The 25,465-nt window shown below is 40.2% G+C and overlaps 1 protein-coding gene across 2 annotated transcripts in view; it reads right to left on the minus strand.

Annotated features, from left to right (window-relative positions):
* LOC131420033 (histone-arginine methyltransferase CARM1-like) overlaps nucleotides 1-25,465 on the minus strand; it is a 253,398-nt gene that overhangs the window by 24,290 nt on the left and 203,643 nt on the right. For both annotated transcript variants that reach the window (XM_058565735.1, XM_058565736.1), the window contains exons 6-7: nucleotides 16,698-16,875; nucleotides 12,095-12,185 (exon numbers count right to left, since the gene is read on the minus strand). In XM_058565735.1, coding sequence (XP_058421718.1) covers nucleotides 12,095-12,185; nucleotides 16,698-16,875 — 269 coding nt within the window. The remainder of the gene's footprint in view (nucleotides 1-12,094; nucleotides 12,186-16,697; nucleotides 16,876-25,465) is intronic.

A 25,465-nucleotide genomic window follows, 5' to 3' on the forward strand; every position in this document is an offset into this window, starting at 1 on the left:
TGCATACAACCTCAGCTCTCAGAGGGGCCCCATCTGTGCCATTTTCTTTGTGTGTTCACCGCCAATTAAAACCAGCAGCCACGATCAGTGTGGTGCAAATGGGCACCATTCCTGGGGCAGACGGAGAGCTGCGGGCAAAGAGCCCACTGCCTCGGTTTTAAAAACTTTCTGGCTGGACCATCCTTCTAATTCTTAGAAATCTCAAATCTCCTTCTGAAATGCATCATAAAATAATTAAAGCAGATGGGAGCTGGCATCTCTCTGGGCCTCCTAAGATACACTGTGGGGGGATGGATCAGGAAACGAATCTGTTGACTTGGAAGCTGGGGCTAATTTCCATTGTTGTCATCATGTGTGGGTTTTATTTTCCAACTTAACTTCTGGTCTCTTTATGAGTGCATGAGGTGCAGTCTATGTGTGGTTTTTTTCCCTCCCAACTTAAATTTCCAAGTGTACTCTCCTCCCCTCCCCTCCATCTCTACCATAATACATGCAATATCGGGAAATTCCTGCAAATACAGTCCAGAAGGAAAACAATCTTATTATTATCTACACCCAAGCACACGCAGAATCCAGAGAATGAGGTAATCCATTTACCACCACATTAGCTTCTCCACTTTGTCCACGCAGGGCCTAGCTTGGAGAAGCATCCAGGAGAACCCTCCCTCTCTGGTCTCTTTTGCTCTTGTGCTCTCTTTTCTAGTTCACCTTGGTCTTTTGTCTTTCCTCCTCCTCCACACATCTCCTCTTCCCACCAGTATCCTGAATCTGTCTTAGAAGCATGGTGGTGCAGCCTTAGTTTCTCTTGCAGAAGTTAGCACTGGTCTTTCAGAGTCAACAGAGGGGAACTTCTCTAATGCAGGCACTCCCTTCTCTTGCTAATATGAACACACTCTCTCATTGCATGACTTTGATATTTTATTTTAATAAAAATCTTTGCATTTTCATTCTATTCCAACAAAAAAACCTCACTCATCCCCAATAAAAGCTTCTTTGCTTTAAAAAGACTACAAATGAAAGAAAAGGAAGGAGATAAGAGAGAAGGAAAGCCCTATTCTGCTGTTTGACAATAAAGTAACTTTTCGGTATCTTCATGTACTATGCTCTACCAGAATGAACAACCAAGCATATGCCAACATGATGAGAGACATATACAACCCTAAGAACTAGAAAACAAAAGCAAGGATCCAAGAATGTCACCTATGCCACACACGGTGCTGAGGGGGCAGCATAAGTTGGTGGTTGGAATGGCCTGGAGGGAGTGCCTATTAGCAGAAGGATGTGTGTCTAGGAACAAACCGCATCTTTATTTCATTTCTTATACGTTCTTTATATATAGCAGGACTGGAGCCTTGGTTGTTTTTGACAATTTTCTGCATCAGCAGAATGCAGACGTACCACTGTTTAAAGTGGTATCTATAAAGATGCTCAGCTCATCATGTATCTGTTTTTTTGGGTTTAAACTCCAGCAAAGTAACGTGACATATTTTATATGTGATATAGTTATATACTTCTCGTATTTGTAAAAACATATCTTTTTAGTATAAAGAAGCAGAGGAAATGGGTGCACAGTCCTTAAAAGAAACCAAGCTTCAGACTATGCCTCTTTTGTAAGAAGTAAGAGAAAGCCTGTGATTCTGTGAAGGAACCCATGGAGCATCCCTAAGTGTGCCACCGTAAATCTAGACATTACTGGTTTGCATAAGAATTGGACCTATGGAGGCCTGTATCAGAAGGAAGAGTGGATCAGTCAAGACAATGGTGGACATCTCTTGTTTGTTCTATCCAGCAAATAGCTGCTCTTCTTCTGGTAACAGCACCAGATTTTCTTCTGGGAAGCACCTCTTCCCCACTCTCAGTTCTTGTCATTTGGATGGTCTTGACTTTGTCTGTGGCTCTAAAGGTTGGCATGTGGCTCAGTCCCAGCCAATAAGAGCATCTTATCACCCTGGCCTTGGCAGGGGACTCATGGTTAAGCATCTGACCCAATGAAAGTCAAGTCTAAGACTTTCGTTCAAACTGTCGCAAAGGAAAAGTGGACAGAGAGCCATGAGTCTATAAATCTGGATTTGCTGGAAACCACATTGCTGCCATGAGGGAAAAACTGATTCAAGAATGGAGCTAAGTTGAGGGATAGAGCAAGACCAGGATTAATAAGAATTGTCTGTGCTCTGGAATCCATTCGTGCCTGAGAAGTTGAATCTACTCTTGAGCTTTTCAGATACATTAGTCAAAAATATTTTTTTGCTTAAGCCATTTTTAATTGAGTTTTTGGACATTTAAAACCAAACGCATTGGGGCCAGCCCAGCGGCATAGCAGTTAAGTTCGGTGTGCCCCGCTTTGGCAGCCCGAGTTTGTAGGTTTGGATCCTGGGCGTGGACCTACATCACTCATCAGCCATGCTGTGGTGGTGACCCACATACAAAATAGAGGAAGATGGGCAACAGGTGTTAGTTCAGGGCCAGTCTTCCTCACACACACACACACACAAAACCCCCCAAAACAAAAGCATCGTAACTGAAAGAAAAAAGTTAATAAAATAAGAGTCTGCCCGTATATGTGCTATGAACATAATTCTGAGAGAACAGTTTAGCCTAATTCAGTGAAGTCCTAATTCTGTGAGGATTGAACTAAACTGCTTTAAGATAGAATGTATAGAACCAGGCCAGGGAATGGTGACGTAAATGTCTGCTGGACTTGGCAATTCTGTCTGGAGATGGATAGCTCTGATGCCACAGGATCCAGAAACTGAAATTCTGCACCCCTGACTACACAGGTCTGGGCTCAGGGGCAGAATATTATGAAAGAGCTATGAGTTTGACATAGGTTACAAAAAAGATGAATATAGAAATTGAGGCTTATTCTATGAGTAAAAGCCAGATGAGCTCAAGGGCTACAGATATAAACAGAGACGCAGAGGAAATATCAAGAAGAAATACTAGGTAGCAGAAAGGAGATTATAGGCCAAGGAATTATTGAAATATAAATGAAACAAGGACAAGGGCACGTGGAAATGCAAACATGATGGCGCTGGTCATGGTAGTATTCCTGCGAAAGCTCTCTCTCTGTGATGCTCTGTGCCATATACTTGGCTTCCTACAAAAATCTGATGATATTACATGGTAATTTCAAATGCTCCTATTTGGTCCACAGGCTATTTCTATGAACTGGTGACTATCGGGGCCAAATATTTTTTTGAGAAAGACCAGAAGGCCTAAAACTCTAGCTATGCCAAAAGAACCATTAGTAGGAATGTCAGTTTGGGGGCAGAATTAGCCTAAGAACAAACTATCCATTACATTCACAGGAGAATTTAGCATCTTATCCATTCAGTCAAATGGATTTCCTTAAAAATAATGTGTTTCTCTGCAGTATCGTGGTCAACAAGGCATTTAGTAGACTCAGAGCGGAAAGGTGCAGGAAGGGAGCTCTCATTGCCTGTGGCAGAGTCTGCGTACATTCATCTTCCCTTGTCCTTTGCAAGCACAGACTTCTGATTTTTGTAAAGAACAACTGCCTACAGGCCATCCACCACTGGCATCCCTGATATCACTCAATTGGCTCTGCCCTTGTCAAGCATGATAGATGCATACCATCACTCACAGTACCCTGGAAAGGAAACTGGGGAATGTCTTTGGTTCCTTAGGTGGTATATCACCTTTTAATTGTCACCTCAGATCCTCTCAGTCTTACAGTCTCTAGAATCCTCAGCCATGTGTTCTGCTCCTGCTCTGCCAAGGTGTCAGCTCATCTGGCCCCACACGGGCACAACTCAACAGTGCCCCACCTCAGGCCTGCACCGTGTGTCTCTGCCCTCCCACCCTGGGGCATCCCTGTTGACTCTGGGGCATGAGATTCCATGACACCCATTTGGTATCCATGCATGCACAATGCAGAAGTAAAGGCTAGTTAATGTTGAGGGGCGAACAGTTGACCAATGGGGTATAAGAGCCAGTGGATAAATTAATTTCTTTCCCATCCTCTGTATAAACTGTCTTGAGATGTAGTTCATTCAGCCTCTTGAAGATGGTCCTGAAGGATGAAGCAATCTCTTGGTGTTTGATACCATATGGTGGTCAGCTCAGTAAGGTACCTTTGCATTAGCTATCCTTCCTTCCCTGCTTCACTCTTGGTTTTCTTCATTCTTGCTTCACTGGGACTGCATTCCTTAATAAAGTTGTCGCTTATAAGCGTCCCTGCTTCCTGGGAAACCCAAGCTAAGACGATGAATATGAGGGTGGTCCTAGAACGCAGACCTTCAAGATGGAATTACTCACCATTTTGCTGACAATAGAATCCTCACTGCTAGTGGTGAGCAGGGAATGATAACCCTTAGCATGTAGATTTATCACAATTAGTAATGGTCTCATTGGAGGTTAGTTAGGATGCAGTAAATGTAGAAAGTGAAGCATTGTGCTTTATGGTGACTGTGTGCTTGAAGTTTTGGGGCAATGATATATGGATTGAGGGGTAGGCAAGCCTCTGTTAACACCATTGGAAGCCTCGCAAAAAGAAAATTATAATCTCATAGCAGCCAACTCCCAACTTAAGACACACTGTGAAATCCAGAGGGCTTCTTTAGCAGAACTTAAGGAAATTCCTATCTCTTTGGTGTCCCAAGGCCTGCTATGCCGAAAATCAGGTACAGAATTTGACAAGTAAGACTTCCACATTCTTGAAACTGAAACTGCCCCATCTCCCCACCCTAAACAAGATAGTAAAACAGTAATACTAGAAGAGCTGCAAAGGAGATGGCATGTGCAACCTTGACGGGTCTTATGTATCAAAGTTGGGGCCCTGACAGGGAAAGACTAGGCCCCTAAAACCTAGGATTGGGATTGTTGAGTGGACAAGGCAGAGAATCCTGAAAATACCTTCCCAACTCTCCTGAAAACACCTTCCCAACTCTCTTGAATCCTTCAGGCCAGCAGGAGCAGAATTCTCGTCCCTCTTGTCAGAGGAGAACAGCTTCCCCTTGCCTGAAGACTGCACAACAACTTCTCCTGAAGCCTGTGCCTTCCAAGATAATTCTGTTCTCCTCAAGATCTGCCTCACTATCGTCTATCGTCTCCAGGCTAATGGCCCCTCTTTGCTGTCATGCTGATAACTCAAGCACAGCCTGAGCAGTAAGGACAATTCTTATTCCAGGAGGAGATAACTTACATACCTAAGAAACCGCAGAAGCTGGACAATATTTTCTGCTAAGAACCAGGGAAATATGTATGGGTGTGGATTCTAATGGTATTGGAGTAGGAAGGACAGAATATAAGTCAGGACAGGATACAATTCATTGACACGGGCACTCACAGGATGCAATGTTCTAGCAAGATACCAGTCCTAATTGTCTTCTGAGATGTCACTTTGAAGCTTGGTCATCGTGATGGCTTGCAGTCAATGAGATGGAGAGTCAAGAACTTCTGCAGCATAGTATTGAGGAAGAAGTCAGAAGGCTCAGGGAGGTGGAAATGCTAGGTGAATTTATTAGGAAGACATAAGAACATTCCACTATGTTCTCAGAGAAAGCCCAGGAAACCCACCTTTCATAAAGGTAACAGGGAACAAACTAGTGAGAGAGCTGTAGTATCTTTGAGATGCTTAGAGTGGCTGTCCTCAGTAGACCAAAGATGGTGATGCTGTCATTAAACTGTGCTCCCAATGAGCACAATTTGGATGGAATTTCAGAATGTCAGAAGCAAGAAAGCAGTAATTAACCATCTTAGGCAGGAATGACATAATTACAGTGTTGGAAAGCAAGGCTAGAGTGGTAATTAGGGTACCTTGACCCATATGGATCTGTGGTGGTTGTTAATAGATCTAGCATTACCAGAGAGGTGAAACAGATGTACAGTCAATAAGATAGTACTCACTTTGTACAACAAAAAAAAAAACTTGCTAGCTAGTGAGCAGGATGATATGAGCTGTCAAAATGGAAAGATTAGTTCTCTCACCCAATTTCTAGATCTGGTCTATGGATCCAGAGACCACTGGTCCATGATTGAAGTGGAGGCCCAGTCCCTTGAGGAAGGACTCTGCAGTGTCATCACAAGAACATATGGTAAATATTCCCCAATCCTTCTCTAGAGGGACCTGGGTTTCTACAACAAAGCAACCAGGGGTATTGATTGATATCAGGAGATTCAGAACCTTTGGTTAGTGAGAGCTTATGGAGGACAGGTACTAAATGAAGTTTTGGACCAAGTCCATCTCACAGGATATCCAGAAGGTTCATACCCACCCTGTTTGTTTCCCCAGTCTCTGAATGTACAATTGGGATAGGTACACTCAGCATCTGGCAGAACTCACACTGGCCTGTAAAGAAAGGACTCTTATGGTAGCAAAATACAAGCAGAGGATCCATCCTGAAACTGAAACTTCCCTGGACTCAGGTAGTAATATTATTTTAAATTTATAAATAAGGAAATTGTATCTTAGAGAAATTAAAGTAACTTGGTTAAGGCTTTACAGTTAGTAATTGACAGAACCAAGAATTAAATACAGTTTAGTCTGGCTCTAAAGTCTGATTCACTTGGCTTTTAACTACTGCCTATTTTACCTATGTTTTTACAAGTTCTCTAACTGTAATGAACGTAACAAGGCAACCTAGGTCAATCTCAAACTTCTTGAGAATATTTGGTTGCTCCTCTTAATCCTATGTTTATATTTTTCTTGATATGAGAATCCATTTAAAATTTTATTTAAAGGCCTTGGTTTAAAACCCTTGAACCAATTATTTTCAGTAATACCAGGAGTGCCCATCACACAAAGAAATTTTAAAGCTGGGAATGATGATTCTTCATGACTGAGCCTTACTCTCAGGAGATAGTTTTCAGAATCTTAATTAATAAGGGCCAAGAAATCTTAATCAAGTAAGAAAAGGAAGTTATTAATTTTGTAGGTGACTGCTACTAACATCAAATCATAGTACTCTTGTCTATTAAGAGAGAGCCCCCTAACTGGTTATTTAGGAAGGATAAAGTTATATGCTTCCCACACACTAAAACTAAAATAAACTTTAGAGTTAAATGTAAATTTTAAAAAATGCTAAATGGAAAAAGTGAAAACGTGAAAGAAGTAGAAGTTAATACCAGACTCAGGATGGGGAAGCCTCTTTCAAAATAAAGAAAAAGAACGAAATTATAAGAGAAACTATTGGTAGATCTTGCTACATAAAAATTGTTAACTTCTTTTGTGGTGAAAACCATCACAAAGAAGATTATACGGCAAATTGAAAATTCTAAAGACAACATAACAGAATCTTAATATCCTTAATATATAAAGAATTCTTACAAATCAGTGCATTTATCTTCTAGTCAACAAAAGGGTATTGAGCACCTACTATTAGCTAGGTTAGACGATGGGGATACAACAGTAACAAAACAGCTGCTCTGATGGAACTTGTAGTCTCATGAGGGGAGAGAGACAATACATTAAATAAATACATATGTAAAAACATATAATATGGCAGATGGTGATAAGTGCTATAGAGAAAAATGAAGTGAAAAGTGGGGTAAGGGCTTCCAGGAGGGAAGAGATTACAATTTTTAATTGACAGAGGGTCTCCCTGGGAAGATGCCATGTGAGATAAGACCTGAAGGAGGTGAGAGCAAGCCACAGGGCCGTCCGTGTTTCAGGCAGAGAGATGGCAGTGAGATGGCAGCAAGCCTGGTATGTTCAAGGGGAAGCTAAGGGACCAGCCAGTGAGGCCAGAGTGCAGAGAATAAGAGAGGAGTGGTGGGAGACGACATCAGAGGGGTAGCAAGGTGGAGCTAGATCATGTAGGGTCTTACCCATCCATTGTGTGAACTTTGGCTTTTACTATGCAGACAAGTAGGAAGCCACCAGAGGTTCTGAGCAGAAGAATATGATCTGAATTATGTGTTATCAAGGTCATTTTGGTTGTTGTCTAAAAAGAGGAAATAAGTTAGGAGGCTATTGCAAGGCTGTAGTAGAAGCTGGTTTTTGTTTTGCTTGTATTGTTTCGGCTTTGCAGGGGTAGGCAGGGGGTGGGGGTGAACACGTGCCTTTGGACACGTTAAATTTAGGATGCCCAATAGACATCCAAGTTGAGCCATCAACAGCCAGCTGAACATTCAAATTCTATGGTTCTGGGGAGAGGTCTGGGCTGGAGTTCTAACTTTGGGAGCTATCAACATAAAGACAGCATTTACAGCCAAGAGAGTGAATGAGATCGGTAAGGAAGTGAGTGTAGACAGAAAGGGGAAGACATCTAAGAACTAAACCCGGAGTAAATCCAACCTGAAAGATTCAGGTCATGAGGAAGAATCAGCAGAGGAGACTGAGAAGGTGGGGCCAGTAAGGAAGGAGGAAAACCAGGTCTGGGCTCCAGAAGTGAAGCAAAGAGTCAACAATGTCAAGTGTTATTGATAGGAAAGTGAAGTGAAGACTAACTGATTATATCGGTGATCTTATTTATTTATTTAGCCTGTTAGTGGTTCCTCAGTCTCACAGCTCACTCCCTCAGAAGACACCCAAACTCACTTTTTGCATCCCCCTCCCTCCTCTCAGCCAGTATCTCTACTTCTTTGACTCTTCTAAGTTCTCTGGATCAATACAACCAAAGGCTCCCATGCTAGTAGTCTAATGCAGAAACCTCTTCATAAAGGGAGGGGAATTAGAAGGAAAGCGAAGGCTGAGAATTTTGATAACTCTATTTTTTAAAATGCTTCTTGTGTTTGTTGACTAAAAATAAAACCATTCAAATGCACCAGCTATCAAAGAAATACAGATTAAAAATAAACTGGCCACCATTTTTTTTGCAAATCAAATTGGCATTTAAAAAAACATATCCCGTATGGGCAAGACTCAGCAGACATTCTCATATACCACTGGTGGAAGTGTTAATTGGCAAAACTTTTATACAGGGCAATTTGGCAATATATAAGAATAATTTTTTTAAAGTTCCTTCTTCACACCTTTTGGTTCAGTAATTCTGCTTCTAGCAGTTTATTGTAAGGAAATAATCAGAATGCACACCAAGATTTCTGTAATAGGATGTTCAGTTTAGCGTTGTTTCTTATAGAATTTAGGGTAAAGAATTCTATAGAATTCTATATTCTTGTAGAATAAAGAAACAATACCTTAGTGTTGTTTCTTATAGAATTTATGAGATTAAAATAGTAATTAAAATAATTTAATATCCAACATTGGAGGTTGAGTCAATAAATTATGAGCTAGCCACAAAAGAAATACTCTGCAGCAAAGGAATATCTAAAAGATATGAGAACATGTCAACAAGGTATTGTCAAAGTAAAAAAACAGAAAAAAACAACAAGCTATAAAATGGAATTTATTGAACGATTCTAATTTTGTAAATAAGAGAACAGAAAAAGTAGAAAGATATAAATTAAAATCTTAATAGTAATCATTTCCATAGATGCTTGAGATTATTGAAGTTTTTATCCATTCAGAAATATTTATTAAGGGCCTACCATGTGGCAGGCACTGTTCTGGGTGCTTGGGATACATCAGTGAAAACTGATAGAATTCAGCCCTTGGCATGCTTACATTCTATCAGGAGGGAAAGAGACAATAAACAATAATAAATAAAGGAATTATATATCTTTTAGGAGGTGATAGAGGAAAAACATAGAGCAGAAAAAGTGGGAGTGGTATGGCTGCCATTTTAAATAGGGTGGTTAGGTTAGGTCTTATTGACAAGGTGGCATTTAACCAAGACTATATGGAGATGAAGGAATTAGCCATGTGAATATTGAGGGAAAAGTATTCCAGACAGGAGGATCAGCAAATGCAAAGGCCCTAAGGTGGGAGCAGTTCTGAAATATGTGAGGATCAGCAAGGAAGCCCATGTGGCTGGAGCTGAATGAACATGGTAGTAGGAAATGAGGAACCAGACTGGGTAGGACCTACTGGAAGGCTTTGGGAATGCTGGGAATAGACAGGTTAAGAAGCTTCTGTAATAATCGAGATGAGAGATGATAGTGTTGGGATCAAGGAGGAACAGTGAATATAGTGAGAATTGGTCAGATTCTGGATATATTCTGAAAGTAGAACCAACATAATTTCTTCATGGTTTAGATATGAGGGACAAAAGAGGCCTTCAAGGTTTTGAGCCTGAATGATTGGGAGGATAAAGATGTCAGCAACTGAGGTGGAAAGACTATGAGGAGAGCAGGTTTGGGATAGAAGTGAGGGAGATCGGAAGTCGAGTTTTAGACATGGTAAGTCTCTCCAAAGGGAGATGTCCAGGAGGCAGAGGCTACGGAAAAATACGGGTTCATAGAACACGTCTGAGCTGGAGAGATACACTTGGGAATCATCAGTATATAGATGGTATTTGAACTACGGGAACGGGTGAGCTCACCAAGGAAGTAACTGTGGACAGAGAAGAGGTCCAAAGGCTGCATCCTGGGGCACTCCAACATCAAGAGGTTAAGGGGATAAGTAACAACCAGAGGAGGCCTGGCTGAGAAAGTGACCAGTGAGGCAGGAGAAAAATCAAAAGAATGTGGGGAAAATGCTCAAATGCTGGTAGTTGAAGGAAGTTGAGAAGTGAGAAATTGATCACTGGATTTAGCAATGTGGAGGTCAGGGCACTAATGACCTTGATAAGATGGTTTTGGTAGAATGTCTTAAGAGAAACTGAAGCAGGGAATTGGAGACTGCAGAGTACAGACAACTCTTTCGAGGAATTTTGCTGCAAACGGAATTAGAGAGATGAGTAGTGGTTGACTAGGGATGTGAGGTATAGGTGGAATAAATAGCAGCATGTTTGTATGCTGATGGGGAGCCTAGCCAATCCCCTGTGATCATTAATATTCTCAAGGTAGTAAGATGGCAGCAGATGGTATGGTTGGGAGGTCACACAAGGACTGCCTACACAACCAACCTCCCCCAGTAGTCTGGTCTACTCTGTTACCTGAAATTCCTACCTCTCGACTCCTCCATTAACTCAGGAGGTCACTTTTAAAATATAAACATTTAGGGTCAGTAAGACCTTACAGAGCAATATCATAATTAAGGTCTCTGCCACCTCATCACCCATCACATATCAAGAAACTATTCGCCCCCATTAGAAAGTCTGTGGCTTGGAGTTTCAAAATTACAGATGGAGCGGAAGACACGAAATGCTATGAATTTGTGGTAGGAAAGCTTATTTTGCAAGAAAAAATTGGGGAGAAAGAAAACTCTTAGCCCTTTGATCCCACTCCTTATAGAACTTTGTGACCCAGGAAACCAAAGCACCTCCTTTTTGCTGCCCTTTCACCAAAGGACAGGATTACAAAGAGAAAAACTTGGAAATCAACTTTGGATATCTCTGTCGAAGGGTTCTGCATACCTCAGTCAGAACTCAAAGCTTAAATTTTAGCATCCTTCCTCATCCATCCACGAGCACATGCCTGTGCTCCCTCCTACACACCTAACATTCCCACTTGGATGATATTTCTTTTGTTTCTTCCTTCTGTGGGTCCAAGATCATTCTCCTTCCCTCCTTCTTCTTATAAAAACCAGTTCTCAGAAAAGAATGCCAGAAGAAATGGTGGTTTAGAACTGGCAGGGGTTTTGTGTTAGTTCTCATTTTACAAACGAAGAAACCAATTCTCAGACGGTGAAGTGAACTGTCCAAAAGCCAACAGACAATTAGTAGAAAAACTACAAAAAAAATTTGACCAATTAATTTACATTGAGGTGTGTTGATTGACATGTTCTCTGACAAAGGCACATTCTAACAGAAGCCATAGTCCTGAGCCAAAGGAATGGATGGTGAAAAGTAGAAACGGAGGGGGAGGATGCTGTCATTTTAGCAGCAGAGCAGTCTTCTGGATGTTTGATATTGCATAAGCAGCTCCCTGATTTATCTACTCTGGTGGTTCTCAACAGGGGGTAATTTTGCCCCCAAAAGGGACATTTGGCAACATCTGGAGACATTTTTGATGGTCACAACTGGGGGGAAGGTGCTATTGGCATCTAGTAGGTACAGGTCAGGGATGCCGCTAAACATCGTACAGTGTACAGGACAGCCCCGCCCTCAATACATGATCCAAAATGTCAATAGTTTTAGAAACTCTGGTTTACTCTGAAGGAAAAGGAAGGGAAGAGAGAAGAGAACATTACCAAAAGTTGGCTCTGGAGTAGTGTTCCACGTAGAGCTGTTCATCAGAAAAGGGGGCCAAATGGATGTCACTGAATGTCGGGAACATCAGTCCTAATGAGCAAAAGACAACAGACCCAGAAGTTGACTCCTTTTGCCTTCTGATTAAGGGGCACACTCACCTGCCACTTGACCAATTCCATTCTCCCATTCTATTTCAGTTATTACACAACAAGCTAAAACATAATTTTGCCTCAAATCAAGGGTAAGAAAATTAGGCAGAAGATTGGAGGGGATATAAAAAAGAGTACCAAAGCAAGTTACAAGCTATGTTATAATGAAAGGTTGTAGGGTTTTAGGGGAGGCATTTAACTGGCCTATTTGCCTTCTCGCTACTGGCTTTTTGCCTTCCTGTACGTCCTGTGTTCGGATTCTGGGTACTTCCTTTATTTATTTTTTCTCTTACTTATTGCAAAAACAACTTAGCTTTGAAAATAATCAACATTCTATCATTCTATCACATTATTATTTTCATTCTTAGATTTTGTCCCAGTATAATCATTTGACTATTTATCTTTTTAGGTGCTGTCAGAATCTACGCTTACATGCAGGCTCACCATCCTCCACGCTGGGAAGCCCACTCTTGCATTTTGTTCCTAACATCTACAGTCACCAGGGGAAAGGCAGATTCTTTCAAGGGCAAACGAACACCTAGACTGGCAAGCCTGAAGTCAGGCCTTCCTGAGCAGGCAGACACAGTGATTAGCATTATTGTTCCTGTCATTTCAGGGAGACTCTTCTTCATAGTCATTTATTAATCTGTACACGAAAGAAAGATGAACTGTTAACCATATTTCAGAAATGAGGATTGCCTAAGAAATTGGAGATGCTGTCACAATAATAATAATAATAATAATAATAATGATACCTAAAATTTCTTGATTATGCTAACTCTGCCATAAACTTTTCAACGGGCTTTCCGTGTATTAATTTATTTAATCCTTACAACAACATAAAGTAGGTTCTATTATTATACCCATTTTATAAATAATAAAACTAAGAAACAGGGAAATTGAAGTGACTTGGCCACAATCACAGAACTAATCAGTGGAAGAGAAAAATCCAGGGAGTGGAATCTCATCTGATAGTCAATGGCCCCCATACTTTAACTGTGCTCCCCTCAATGTCTGTTAAAATAGAATAGATCATTTTATGTAGGGTATTTTCAGAGGTAGTCAGAGAAAAAGCACAATTATAACATCATTCATATGTCCCCAGCTTAATCTCATGTGTCTGTGTCAAAACAATAATGATTGCTTAGTGGTTTTTCAATTTCAAGACAGAAAGATATTAAACAACTTTAGAAATGTAATATGTATCACTATTTGAGTAAACCTGGGAAGTTTCAAAGGAGGATGTTCTGAGCCCAAGCCTAACAGGAATTCCAAAGATATCAGATAAAATGGAGGAGACAAAATCATCAAAGTTTTAAAATATAAGAAAAATTCCAAGAGTTGAAGAAAATCAGTCTTCTAATTCAACATACTCACTAAATGTCCAGCACAAGAATTAAAAAAGTTTCACACTAAGAAGACTGGAAATAAAGACAAGATACTAAAAACATCCAGAGGGAAAAACTTCGCCACTCTAAAGGATCAGGAGTTAAAATGGCATTGGACTTCTCAATACCAATATTGGAAACCAGAAGCCAAAAAAAAAGATGCCTTAAAAATACTGAGTAAAAATTGTTTTCAAGTTAAAATTCTCTACCAGTAAAATGATAATACAAGGACTCAATAAAAAGTAACTTCTCAAGCACACTTTCTCTAGAAGCTGTTAGAGAATATTCTTTGGTGAAATGATGAAACCAAGAAAGAGGGAGACAAAAGAATGATGATGGCAGGTCAAAGTATGGTAGCCATGCAACAGGACTGGAGAGCAACCATGCAGGTGTGGTAGAGGAGGACAGAGGGTTACAGAAAGAAGGCTTCCACAGAATAAATATTGATAGGCATCTATCAGACCTTTTGGAGCACGGAAAAAATTAGTCATGAGTATATAGAAAATTAAGCTAATGAAAAACCAAGGCAATTAAAATCTAGGAAAAACAAGAGATTTCATGAGAAAATACATAATCATATGCACTTACTATACCACTTGACTCAGCACTGAACAATATTTACATTGTCATAATAACGTAAACATTGATTATTGATTTAACCAAATAATGATCAAGGTCCATATTTCCTTATATTAAATTTTGAAACCCAAAAACTCTGCAAGGCAACAGATTTTTATAAGTTTGCAACATCATTTGATGGCAAAACCAGACCCGAACTGACATGAGTCTATTTGTAGTCTTCACCTCACTTGGTATCCATATTCATACGTTTTGTGGCAGAAATATTATGTGTTTCATTATGGAATGTTGCCTCAGATCCCACTGGAGGCGTTAAGTAATACATGATATATGACTGTATTACCTTTCCAAAGTCCTCCAGATTTTGAATTCTGAAACATATCTGGCCCCAAGGGTTTGGATAAGAGATTGAGGACCTCTATAAATATATTGAAAGGATGGCGGGAGGGAGGGGGCATCAAGAGGGGAAGGAGCTGCTGTGTAGGAGAGCTAACTTCTCAACCAGAGAGTGACAAGAATAGCAATATGATAATTTTATATAGAAAAATGTAGGTAAATAATAGAAGAAACAGAGACTAGAGTTGAAAGGGAGAGCCTTCGGGGAGCAGTCTCAGGATAGGAAGAGGTGTGGCAGAGGGTTACTATTTTTCATTAGAAGCCTTTTTACTACTATTTGATGTTGTAAACTATGTCTTATTTTGATGGCAAAGAAAAATAATTAGGAAAAAAAAATCAATCATCCTTCTCTCAGGAACACACAGGGTAGAAAGCCGATAAAATCAGTATTCATTTCTGCTTGTCTAGTTAAAGATACATAGCCCACTATAAAATTTCATATCCACTTCACATATCTGGGGAAAAAGGATACCCAGATATTAAGTCTAAATATTCAGCTTAGAGGGTCTCGATAAATGCACGTTAATTACCTATGTTTAAAATCTTATCATATGAAAGCACTTAACCATTTGAAAAATTCCAGAAAAAAATAAAAAATTCTTCCTGGGGGACATTGAGGAGGAAACCCAGGCAGCTTTGTTCCTTTGCTTTCATCTCCCACAGTTCAATTTCACAGCATGAACACAAGGCTTCCAAGATCTTCCTGGGCTGTTTGACTATGGGAATGCTAATGAAGCTCTTAACATCAGGTATACTTTGCCCAAGTTTATTAATTTATTTTTGCATGAGTGTTTTTTTTTTTTTTTTACAGTGCCTATTCCTGAATCCCTAAATTTTGAAGAATGTAGGAAATTCGAGATGAGCCTCAAGCTTTACTTATCTGCATATACTGGTAACTTGGTGAGTACGAGTTGTACTTTTATTCACTATTTTGTCTTCATAGGATATCAAGGTAGGAAACCACAACATGGGCAATTTAAAGTAAATAAAATTGGGGTAAGGAGCTGCAATTCTTATGAGAGATGCAACTGTTAAAATTGGCCAGTTACTTTCTACGCCTGAATTGAAAAAAATGTGCTGTTGGAACGTATCCACTATCTCTGGTGAAGAGTGGAAAATAAGTGTTTGTGCAGGAGTCGTGAGCAGGGGCTTCAGGGCCAGACAGGCCTGGGTTCTAATCCCTGCTCTGACACTTGTTAGAGGTGTGTCCTTGCCAAGTTGCTGTCCCCCATCATGCCTCAGTTTTCTATAAAGTGGGGATCATAATAGCGCCTCCTGCTAACCCAGATCTCAATCTTGGCACTACTGACATTTTGGGCTGGATGACTCTTTGATGTGGGGGTCTCTCCTGTACACTGAAGGTTGTTTAGCAGCATCCCTGGCCTCTCGCACAAGACGCCTGTAGCACCCCCTCCCCCAGGCGTGACAACCCAAAATGTCTCCAGACATTGCCAAACCTTCCCTTCAGAAGGAATATAAAATCACCAAGACCCTCAGCACCTTCAGATATATTAAAAACCCTCATTCACATTTTGTAAGGTTTTTGTAAATTAATTTACGCATATTGCTTAGCACATGCAGACACTTGGTAAGCACAAAAAGAATATTGGATTTTATATTACTATCTCAATTATATGTAGTGATCACAGGGAAAGAGAGGCGTTCAGTAGGAAAAGAATATGGAACAAAGAACAAGCAGACTCCAAAGAGTTTCTCACATTATAGAAGGCCAACACTTGGAAGGACTTGAGAGGTTATTTTTAATCATACAGATGAGGAAACCAAAGCCAAAAGGTCAATTGTTAGGCCAAATTCCTTAAGGAAGAAAGTGACAGAAACGAGACAAAAATACAGACCTCTGAACTGGTCCTCTATACCATATCGAATACTGTGCAGCACATTGCCATCTTTGTCTTCATGGTTGGAGACTAGCTTATTGGTTATGGGAGATAAGATGAGATAATCAAAGAATTGGTGAAATAGAAATGCTCTCTCCTCCTTTCTGTCCAGAATTAAATGTGGGGGAAAGAGGATGGCAACTTTTACAGAAAAGTTAGGCTATTTTCTGAACCAGGAATTGGCCAACTCACCATTTGCTTTCAGCCATTTTTTTGAATGAAGGTAACTCTCCAGCATCCTTTCATTGAACAGCATGTATCCCATCGGTTCGGAAATGATGACATCTACAGCCTCGGGAAGTGAGATTTCTTCAATTTTCCCTGGCAAAACAATGATCTTGTCTGAAAGGTGGTTATTTTTCACTAGCATCTGAAAAAGATAAAATAGGGTAACAGTACTATTGTTATACAAAATCTTATGAAAAATAAGTTTTAAAGGTTAGGAGTTGACAGTGTGATAGGGATCAGAGGGAAGCGACATATTTGTTTCTATAAACACTTTAAAAAATACTTTTCTACTGCACAAATATTTCACGTTTACTATAGATAAATTAGAAGATATAGATGTGGAGCAAATAAAAACATCTATAATCATACAAATAATAACTATTAATAGTTTGATGTATACCCTTCCAGACTCTTTATAAAAATATACACTTGTGTGTGTGTGTGTGTGTGTGTGTGTGTGTGCGCGCGCGCGTGTACATGTACTTTGGGGGGGATTGTTTTTTATTAATGGTTTCAGCTTATTTCCCATTGTTCTACCTGCAATAAAGATACCAAAAAGCTCTGTACAATAATCTTGCACAAATTAACGATCCTGATCCTTATTAAATTATCCCTTGGTCTTTTGATTCCGAAAATAAATAATACCATGTTCATTAACCTTTCTTTAGAAGTACATTTTACAGTTATGTACTCATTTTTCTTTGATGTCCTCTGTATTCTATTTAATAACTTTGAACTCTCTTAAAAGAGGGAACTGGAAGAGAAATATATTTATTTCTAATATATTTCTTCTTAATGCCAAATATGACAAAGTGACTGCATTATTACATTGATGTCTTTCTACTGCCTGAAAAAAATATTTCCTAATAAACATCTTATATGTACCAGCATAAACATATACAGCACATTCCTTTTCAAGCTGTGGTTCCCTGAGACTCTTAGATCTCTGCTCATTGCATTTATACATAGTCAGAGACTTTCCATCTTGTATTTTCATAACCTGATCCTTTTCTTCATCCTAAATGCATCATACCATGTATCTGTCAAGATTCAGTTGCACCTTCTGAATTTCTGATCACTTCCTCACATGGCTAGGGTATCTTTCACCTCGAATCCTATCTTGTAGGATTCTGCTCACCAACATGTGCCCTATAAGCTTATTAAATGTCTTTTCTACTTATACTTTTTAAAAAAGATATCAAGTAATCTCTGATCTAAGGAAAAACAATGAAGAAAACTATTTGAACATGCCATCCATTATCAACATTTATCCATGCACAATGACTCGTGGATTTCCATTCTATCATCATTCCACACATAGAAGTCAAGTTCATGGGGTTCTGTGGAGACAAGGCCTAAAGGTTAAAGCTTTTGGTGCCCTGCTTTTGTCTGTACATTCTCTTCTCAGGAGAGTCCACTCATCCACACAGCTCTAAGTGTCCACTGTGGACAACTGTCCAAATGACATCTTTAGGTTCACTCTGTCACCTGAGCTCCGGCCATCACCTGGACATTTCCAGCCACGTACTTTGTCAGCTCCTCAATATCAGCAAGTAAAGAGCCAACCTCAGCTTCTTGAAAACTGACCATTCCTCTAAGTTTCCTTAAAGTCTTTATATAATCTTGTCTTTCCTCGATTCTGTTTTGGTCACTAATCCCATAATCCTCAATAGCCTGGAGGCATACATAGCTGCTTCCCACAGACAATTAGTTACTATGTTTTCTTATTTCGACTTTTCAGATATGTCTCATTTTCATCTTTCCCTTTCTGCCTGCATCAACTTGACCAGTTCCTAATAGCTTCAAATCTGCAATTTAAAAATAGCATTTATATCATGAAAATAATAATAGTAGTGCCTACTTCACAGGCCCACTGGAGGCTAAATCAAGATAAGGCATATTATAGGTTGGTAGATATTAAAATGATCATTATTGTCATATTATTTTAATTAAAGAATACTGTTTATTAAAAAAGAGAAATGCAGATGAGCAAAAACATGAAAATAAAAATCACTTGTATTCCCATCATCCAGATGTAGGCAGGGTATATTTCCTAGTAGACATTTGAGTCTATCTCTGTTTATAGAAATACATCACATTTTGTAATACTTCATAATCTTTTTTCATGTAACACATTTTAGACTAGCCTTCTGAATATTTTTTACACCATGGCACACATAAAAAAATAACAATAATTTTATGGCACATGAAGGTGAAAAGGAAAAGCTTTTCTTGCAGTTGGAGCTATTTGAACTGGGGGCTCGAACTGGGGGGCTCACGCCACACGAGACCCTGACCAGCTCCCATGAGGGCAAAGGGCATCAAAACTCATACCTGGCACACTTGTTGGAAAGCTCTGTTTTAGACATCTTTATGTTAATTGCTCTGCAACTCAATTTTTATTGGCTGTATAGTATTTCATAGATGTACCTTGATTCATTTAACCAACCCCGTGTTATTGAACATTCAGTTTATATCAAATTTTTCATTCTTACAACAGTGTCTTGATAAATAATAATGCAATTAAATCTGGGGATACACTTCCACTACTTGCTTCAAAGTTAAAGGGTATGGGACTTTTCAAGGTTTCTGATCCACACTGTTCCATCACCTGCCAGAAAGTTGATTCCATTTCTAAATTTTGAGCTCTTTCTAAATTCTGCTTATAGGGTGTGAGGCTGTCTACACAACTTCAGTGTATAAAACTGCTTCATCACTTTGGACTAGGACATTGGAAGGGAGTTTTTCTGTCTATGTTCTGCTGGAGAGACCACTAGGAGAGGATATCCAAGTGAGTGTGAAATATACTCTATTTGGAGAATTTACAGAGAATAATCCTAGACTCTTGAACTTTCAGGAAGATCAGAAATATAATAAGGCTTCAGAGACAGGATTCTATGAGCTGTCAGAAGGGCAATTTTGAGTTCACAGAAAAGAATTTTGAGTCTCATTATTCTCACTGGTAAAGAAGGACATACCACATATGTGGATGTGAGCAAAGAGGCCTGCCTGCAGGTCACTGCATCTTGTGACTTCATTTATTTGTGACCAGATTCAAAGAATACCAGATCAGCAATCTGAAGCTATGGATTCTAGTCCCGCCTTTGCAATCAAAGGGCTGTGTGCCCTTGGAGAAGTCACTTAAACTCTCTAAATTTCAGTTTCCCTCCTTGCAAAGTTCAAGTTTAAAACTGGAGTTGTTCTAAGGCTCCTTCTAGTTCTAACATTTTATGATTAGAAGAAAGCAAAATTTCCCCAGAGTACATTCCAGGAGTCCATGAACATAAGGGCTTTATGATCAAATAATTTTGGAACTTCTTTATAATATATATCCCTCTTACAAATTCAGAGTCCATTAGCATATTCATGACTTTGAGGAATTCTGCAGAAAACTGTTTGGCTTGGTTAAACCAAAGACATTCAAACTTATTTGAATACTATGCAGTTTTTTTTTTTTCCACTGAACATTTATTTATCTCCTATGGATCAATCTTTAGGAAACAGTGAAAATAGTTATTTGATAATCCTAGGTTTGAATATAATTCCTTGACAAAGATATTTGAAAATAGGGTGTAAACTCAACCAATAATAGCTCTGAGACACAAGAGCAGCTAATTCCAGATGTAAGACACACTCTATTCTTTGAGTCAGTCTTGCTGCCTTCCTTCATCTTTGGTTTACAATATTCTCAGTACAGATATTTTAATGCTAGCCTGACACCTCATGTACCATTCTTCCAAAACTGAAACTCAGTAGAACTATCCTTTTCAGGAAAAAAATGAACCTCAGTATGTCCCTCCAAGTGCTGGAAAAGGCCCCTAACCCAGAGGAAGGCTCCATCATCCACCATATTCATTGCTGCACAAGTTTTCCCTGCGTGACCTGGTCCTTCTCTAAGCGTTCACGACAGAGGGAGATTTCAAATAAAAACTCTTCTCTCCAGATACCATCAAGGTACAAACAAACCCACATCATATCCTTGTTTCAATCCTGCTTCCTTGTTATTATATTGGGTTTTAAATGCCTGTGTCAATTGTCCTATCACTTGCTTAAAATTCACACACACATACACACAGACACACACACACACACAAGTGGCAGAGGTAGAATTCATCTTTTTAGTATCACAGTAATTTCCAAGATAGATCAGGTACACTGCCTGCTACATAATTTCACCTGGTATGCTGCTGTTCTTGTCTCATTTGTGAGGCTTTTCATTGAGTTACAGGTGTTTATGCCTGTTCAGTTTGGAAGCTTAATTAGTCTTGGAAGCTATAATACACAATATAGCACTTAGTTATATCTGTCTCAAAGCAGTGGAAAGAGCAAGAGTTTGGGAGGTGAAAGACTTGGGTGCTAGTCTAACCCTCCACTTAGCAGCCATAAGACTGTAGCCAAGGGCCGGCCCCGTGGCTTAGCGGTTAAGTGCACGCGCTCCGCTGCTGGCGGCCCGGGTTCGGATCCCGGTCGTGCACCGACGCACCGATTCTCTGGCCATGCTGAGGCCGTGTCCCACATACAGCAACTAGAAGGATGTGCAGCTATGACATACAACTATCTACTGGGGCTTTGGGGGAAAAATAAATAAATAAATAAAATCTTTAAAAAAAAAAAAGACTGTAGCCAAGACATATAATTTCTTGGAAGTCCATTTCTTCACTTATACAATGAGAATAATAATAGTACCTATTCCTCAGTGTTATTTCAATGATCAAATCAAATGAGAAAGTACAAAGGAATATATAAGTCAAAGAGAACATAGATTAAATAGGATAACAATTTAAAGACAAAGTGATAAAGCATTAGAACTGAGATTAAAAGGGAGATTTCAGTCCCAAGGAACCAAATCAAGAAGCAAAGCAACATAATCACAGAATAATACACAACCAATATCCAGGAAGAGAATATATTATATTCAAATTATATACAAACATTTGAAAAACCATTTGGCATTATTCAGTAAAGCTGAAGAAATACTTATTCTGTAACTTAGAAATATCACCCTCCTAGAAATACACAATCTAGAGAAATTTTTGAACATGTGTACTAAAATTTTTATAGTAATATTGGTAGTCATAAAATAAAATTTTCAAATATACTGGAGGTAATTATCGACAGGGAAATGAATGAATAAATGGTGGTATATCCACACTATGAATAGTATTCAACAGTGAGAAAGCAAGAACTAGACGTACACGTGTTAACGTAAATTAACTTTATAAGCAGAATTTTAAGGGGGAAAAAAAGGAGGTTGCTGAAGAATAGATAGTATGATTTCTCTTATAAAAAGGGTCAAATGTATTCAAAAGTAAGTGATATTGATTAGGATATACTAAGTTATTTTTTAAAACTCTTTTACACTAAACACAAAACTTAAGATGTTGGGAGCGGCGGAGTCAAGATGGCGGCGTAAGCAGACTCTGAACTCACCTCCTCCCGCGGACACAGGCAATTTACAACTACACGTGGAAAAATTACCCCTAAGACAGAACTGAAAACTGGATAAGAGGAACTCCTGCAACAACGGACAATCCTAACTGGGGTAGAAGAGGCAGAGACTCCCTTCTGGAGAGGAAAAACGCCGCCTTCACAAGCCGCCAGCTTCACGGCCGCCGGGAGCAGCTCACAGGTCCGCAGCATCCCTGGAGGCGCAGGGCCCTGAGCAGGGGAGCGCCCCCGCTGTGGGCATTTTGTGGACCCAGCACAATCGAGACCAGCGGCATAATATCGGACTTTGCCTGCTACTAAAGCATTGGGGAGCACCCCCAGAAAACCCGGTTCACAAAGAAACTAAAACCGGCTCTTAAAGGGCCCGCGCGCAAACTGACCTGTTTCAGAAAGCATCCTAAAATCACCAGAAAGAAAGGTGCACAGTGCTTTGGTGACAAGAGACTCACCTAATAGGCCCTGAGTGCATCTCGGTGAGGGGTGAGACCTCTCCAGGGACTGGGACATTGGCGGCGGCCATTGTTGTGGCCTGGTGTGAGCGTGCTGACACAGACGCCATTGGAGTTCTCCCTGAGGCCTGCTAGCCCAGGTCTGCCCCACCCGCTAGAGCACCGACTTAAGACTTAATCCAGCTCAGCCAGGGCAGGCAGCCCACCCTAGAGACTGGCCCCACCCAACAAGAAGCCCTCAGGCAACTTGTGGGCCTGTATAGATTGGTGACTGGATTCTCTGCAGCCTGGCAACTGAGCCGACTTGAGCGGGGCAGGGTGTGCACAAGGAGCAGGTGGAGAGTGTGGGGCGGTGGTGGAGTGTGTGGGGCTCCCGCCATGGAGAGACTGGGTCCGCTTGGGGAGGTCAGGGCACGCACACGGGGCAGGACTGTGTTGACTGTGTGTGTGGACCTGTGGGCGGCAGGGCTTGTCAGCTGCAGAAGACTTGTGCTTCTCAAAGACCCACATAGGGGGTTTGCCCCACCTTCCAAAGCCTGAAACAATTGGGTGCTCCTGTGCCTGAGGCCAGCCCCACCCAGCTGCAATCCTCAGAGAGCTGACAAGAGACCTAATAGGCTAGAGGCTTACAGCAATTGTAAGCCCCTGAGCCTAACAACCTGCCACGCTGGGGGCCTACTCACTTAAAAGAAATACTGCAACACAAATGTGGTATTAGAACTTACAGCCAACTGTGCTGGGGCTCCCCACACCTGATAAAGAGACTGAAGGGCCCACAACAACTACAAGCAGCTGAGCATTACAACAGCTGGCCAGGAGCATAACTCAGCCTCCCTGGGCGCCTACAGGGAGAGCAAACAGGCCACAACAGAAGGACACACGTAGCCCACACAGGGGTCACCCCTGGAACATTGAGAACTGAGGGAAGCACACTGGAAGCCTCCAAGGGCATCACTTACATAAGGTCACCTATCCAAGAACAGGAGACGTAGCTGACCTACCTAATATGTAGACACAAGCACAGGGAAAGAGGCAAAATGAGGAGGCAAAAGAATACATTCCAAGTAAGGGAACAGGACAAAACTCCATAAAAGGAACTAAGTGAAACAGAAATAGCAACCTACCTGACAGAGAGTTCAAACAAAGAGTGTTAAGGATGCTCACTGATCTGGGGAGAAGAATAGATGAACTCAGTGAGAATGTCAACAAAGAAATGGAAGATATAAAAAAGAACCAATCAGAAATGAAGAATACAATACTGGAAATGAAAAATTCATTAGAGGGACTCAAAAGCAGAGTAGAGGATACAGAAGAACGGATCTGTGAGCTGGATGAAAGACTAGAAGAAATTACCCAAGGTGAACAGGTAAAAGAGAAAAGAATTAAAAAGAGTGAGGACAGTCTAAGGGACCTCTGGGACAACATCAAGCGCACCAACATCCGTGTTATAGGTGTCTCGGAAGGAGAAGAGCGAGACAAGGGGGCAGAGAGTCTATTTCAAGAAATAATAGATGAAAGCTTCCCTAACCTAAGGAAGGAAACAGACATCCAGGTACAGGAAGCACAGAGAGCCCCAAACAAGATAAACCCAAAGAGGCCCACATCAAGACACATCATAATCAAAATGTCCAGAATTAAAGATAAAGAGAGAATCCTAAAAGCCGCAAGACAATGTCAAGTTACATATAAAGGAAACCCCATAAGGCTATCAGCTGACTTCTCAGCAGAAACCTTACAGGCTGGAAGAGAATGGCACGATATATTTAAAGTGCTAAAAGGAAAAAACTTACAGCCAAGAATACTCTACCCAGCAAGGTTATCATTCAAAATGGAAGGAGAGATCAAAATTTTCCCAGACAAGCAAAAATTAAAGGAGTTTGTCACCAAGAAACCAGTGCTACAAGAAATGTTAAAGGGACTGATTTAAGGGGAAAAGAGAAGACCAGAAATAGGAAAAATTATCTATTTCCATGATAAGAACGTAATGGATACAAATGCACAAAAAAGAGGTTAGATATGATATCAAAAATATAAAAGGAGGGAGGAGGGGAGTTAAAGAGTACAGCTTTCAGACAGAGGTCAAACAAGTGACCATCAATTCTGTATAGAAGAAGAAAGGAACAGAGAAGGACTACTAAAACACTGAGAAAAAAAAAAAAGTTAAAAAATGGCAGTAAGTACATACTTATCAATAGCTACTTTAAACATCAATGGACTAAATGCTCCAATTAAAAGGCATAGGGTGGCTGACTGGAAAAAATTTTTAAACAAGACCCATACATATGCTGCATACAAGAGACACACTTCAGACCTAAAGACACTCACAAACTGAAAGTGAAGGGATGGAAAAAGATACTCCACGCAAATGGCAATGAAAAGAAAGCTGGGGTAGCAGTACTCATATCAGACAAAGTAGACTTTAAAACAAAAACTGTAAAAAGAGACAAAGAAGGCATTACATATTGATCAAGGGAACAATCCAACAAGAGGATATAACACTTGTAAATATCTACGCACCCAATGTAGGTGCACCTAAATATATAAAGCAATTATTAACAGACATAAAAACAGAAATAGACAGTAACACAATAATAGTAGGGGACTTTAACACTCCACTTACACCAACGGATAGATCATCCAAACAGAAGATCAATAAGGAAACATTGGCCTTAAATGACACACTAGAACAGATGGACCTAGTAGATATATACAGAGCATTCCATCCAAAAACCGAAGAATACACGTTCTTTTCAAATGCACATGGAACATTCTCCAGGATTGATCACATATTAGGCCACAAAACAAGTCTCCATAAATTTAAGAAGATTGAAATAA

This window comes from Diceros bicornis, chromosome 22, assembly GCF_020826845.1.
Source record: "Diceros bicornis minor isolate mBicDic1 chromosome 22, mDicBic1.mat.cur, whole genome shotgun sequence".
NCBI classification, from domain to species: domain Eukaryota; kingdom Metazoa; phylum Chordata; class Mammalia; order Perissodactyla; family Rhinocerotidae; genus Diceros; species Diceros bicornis.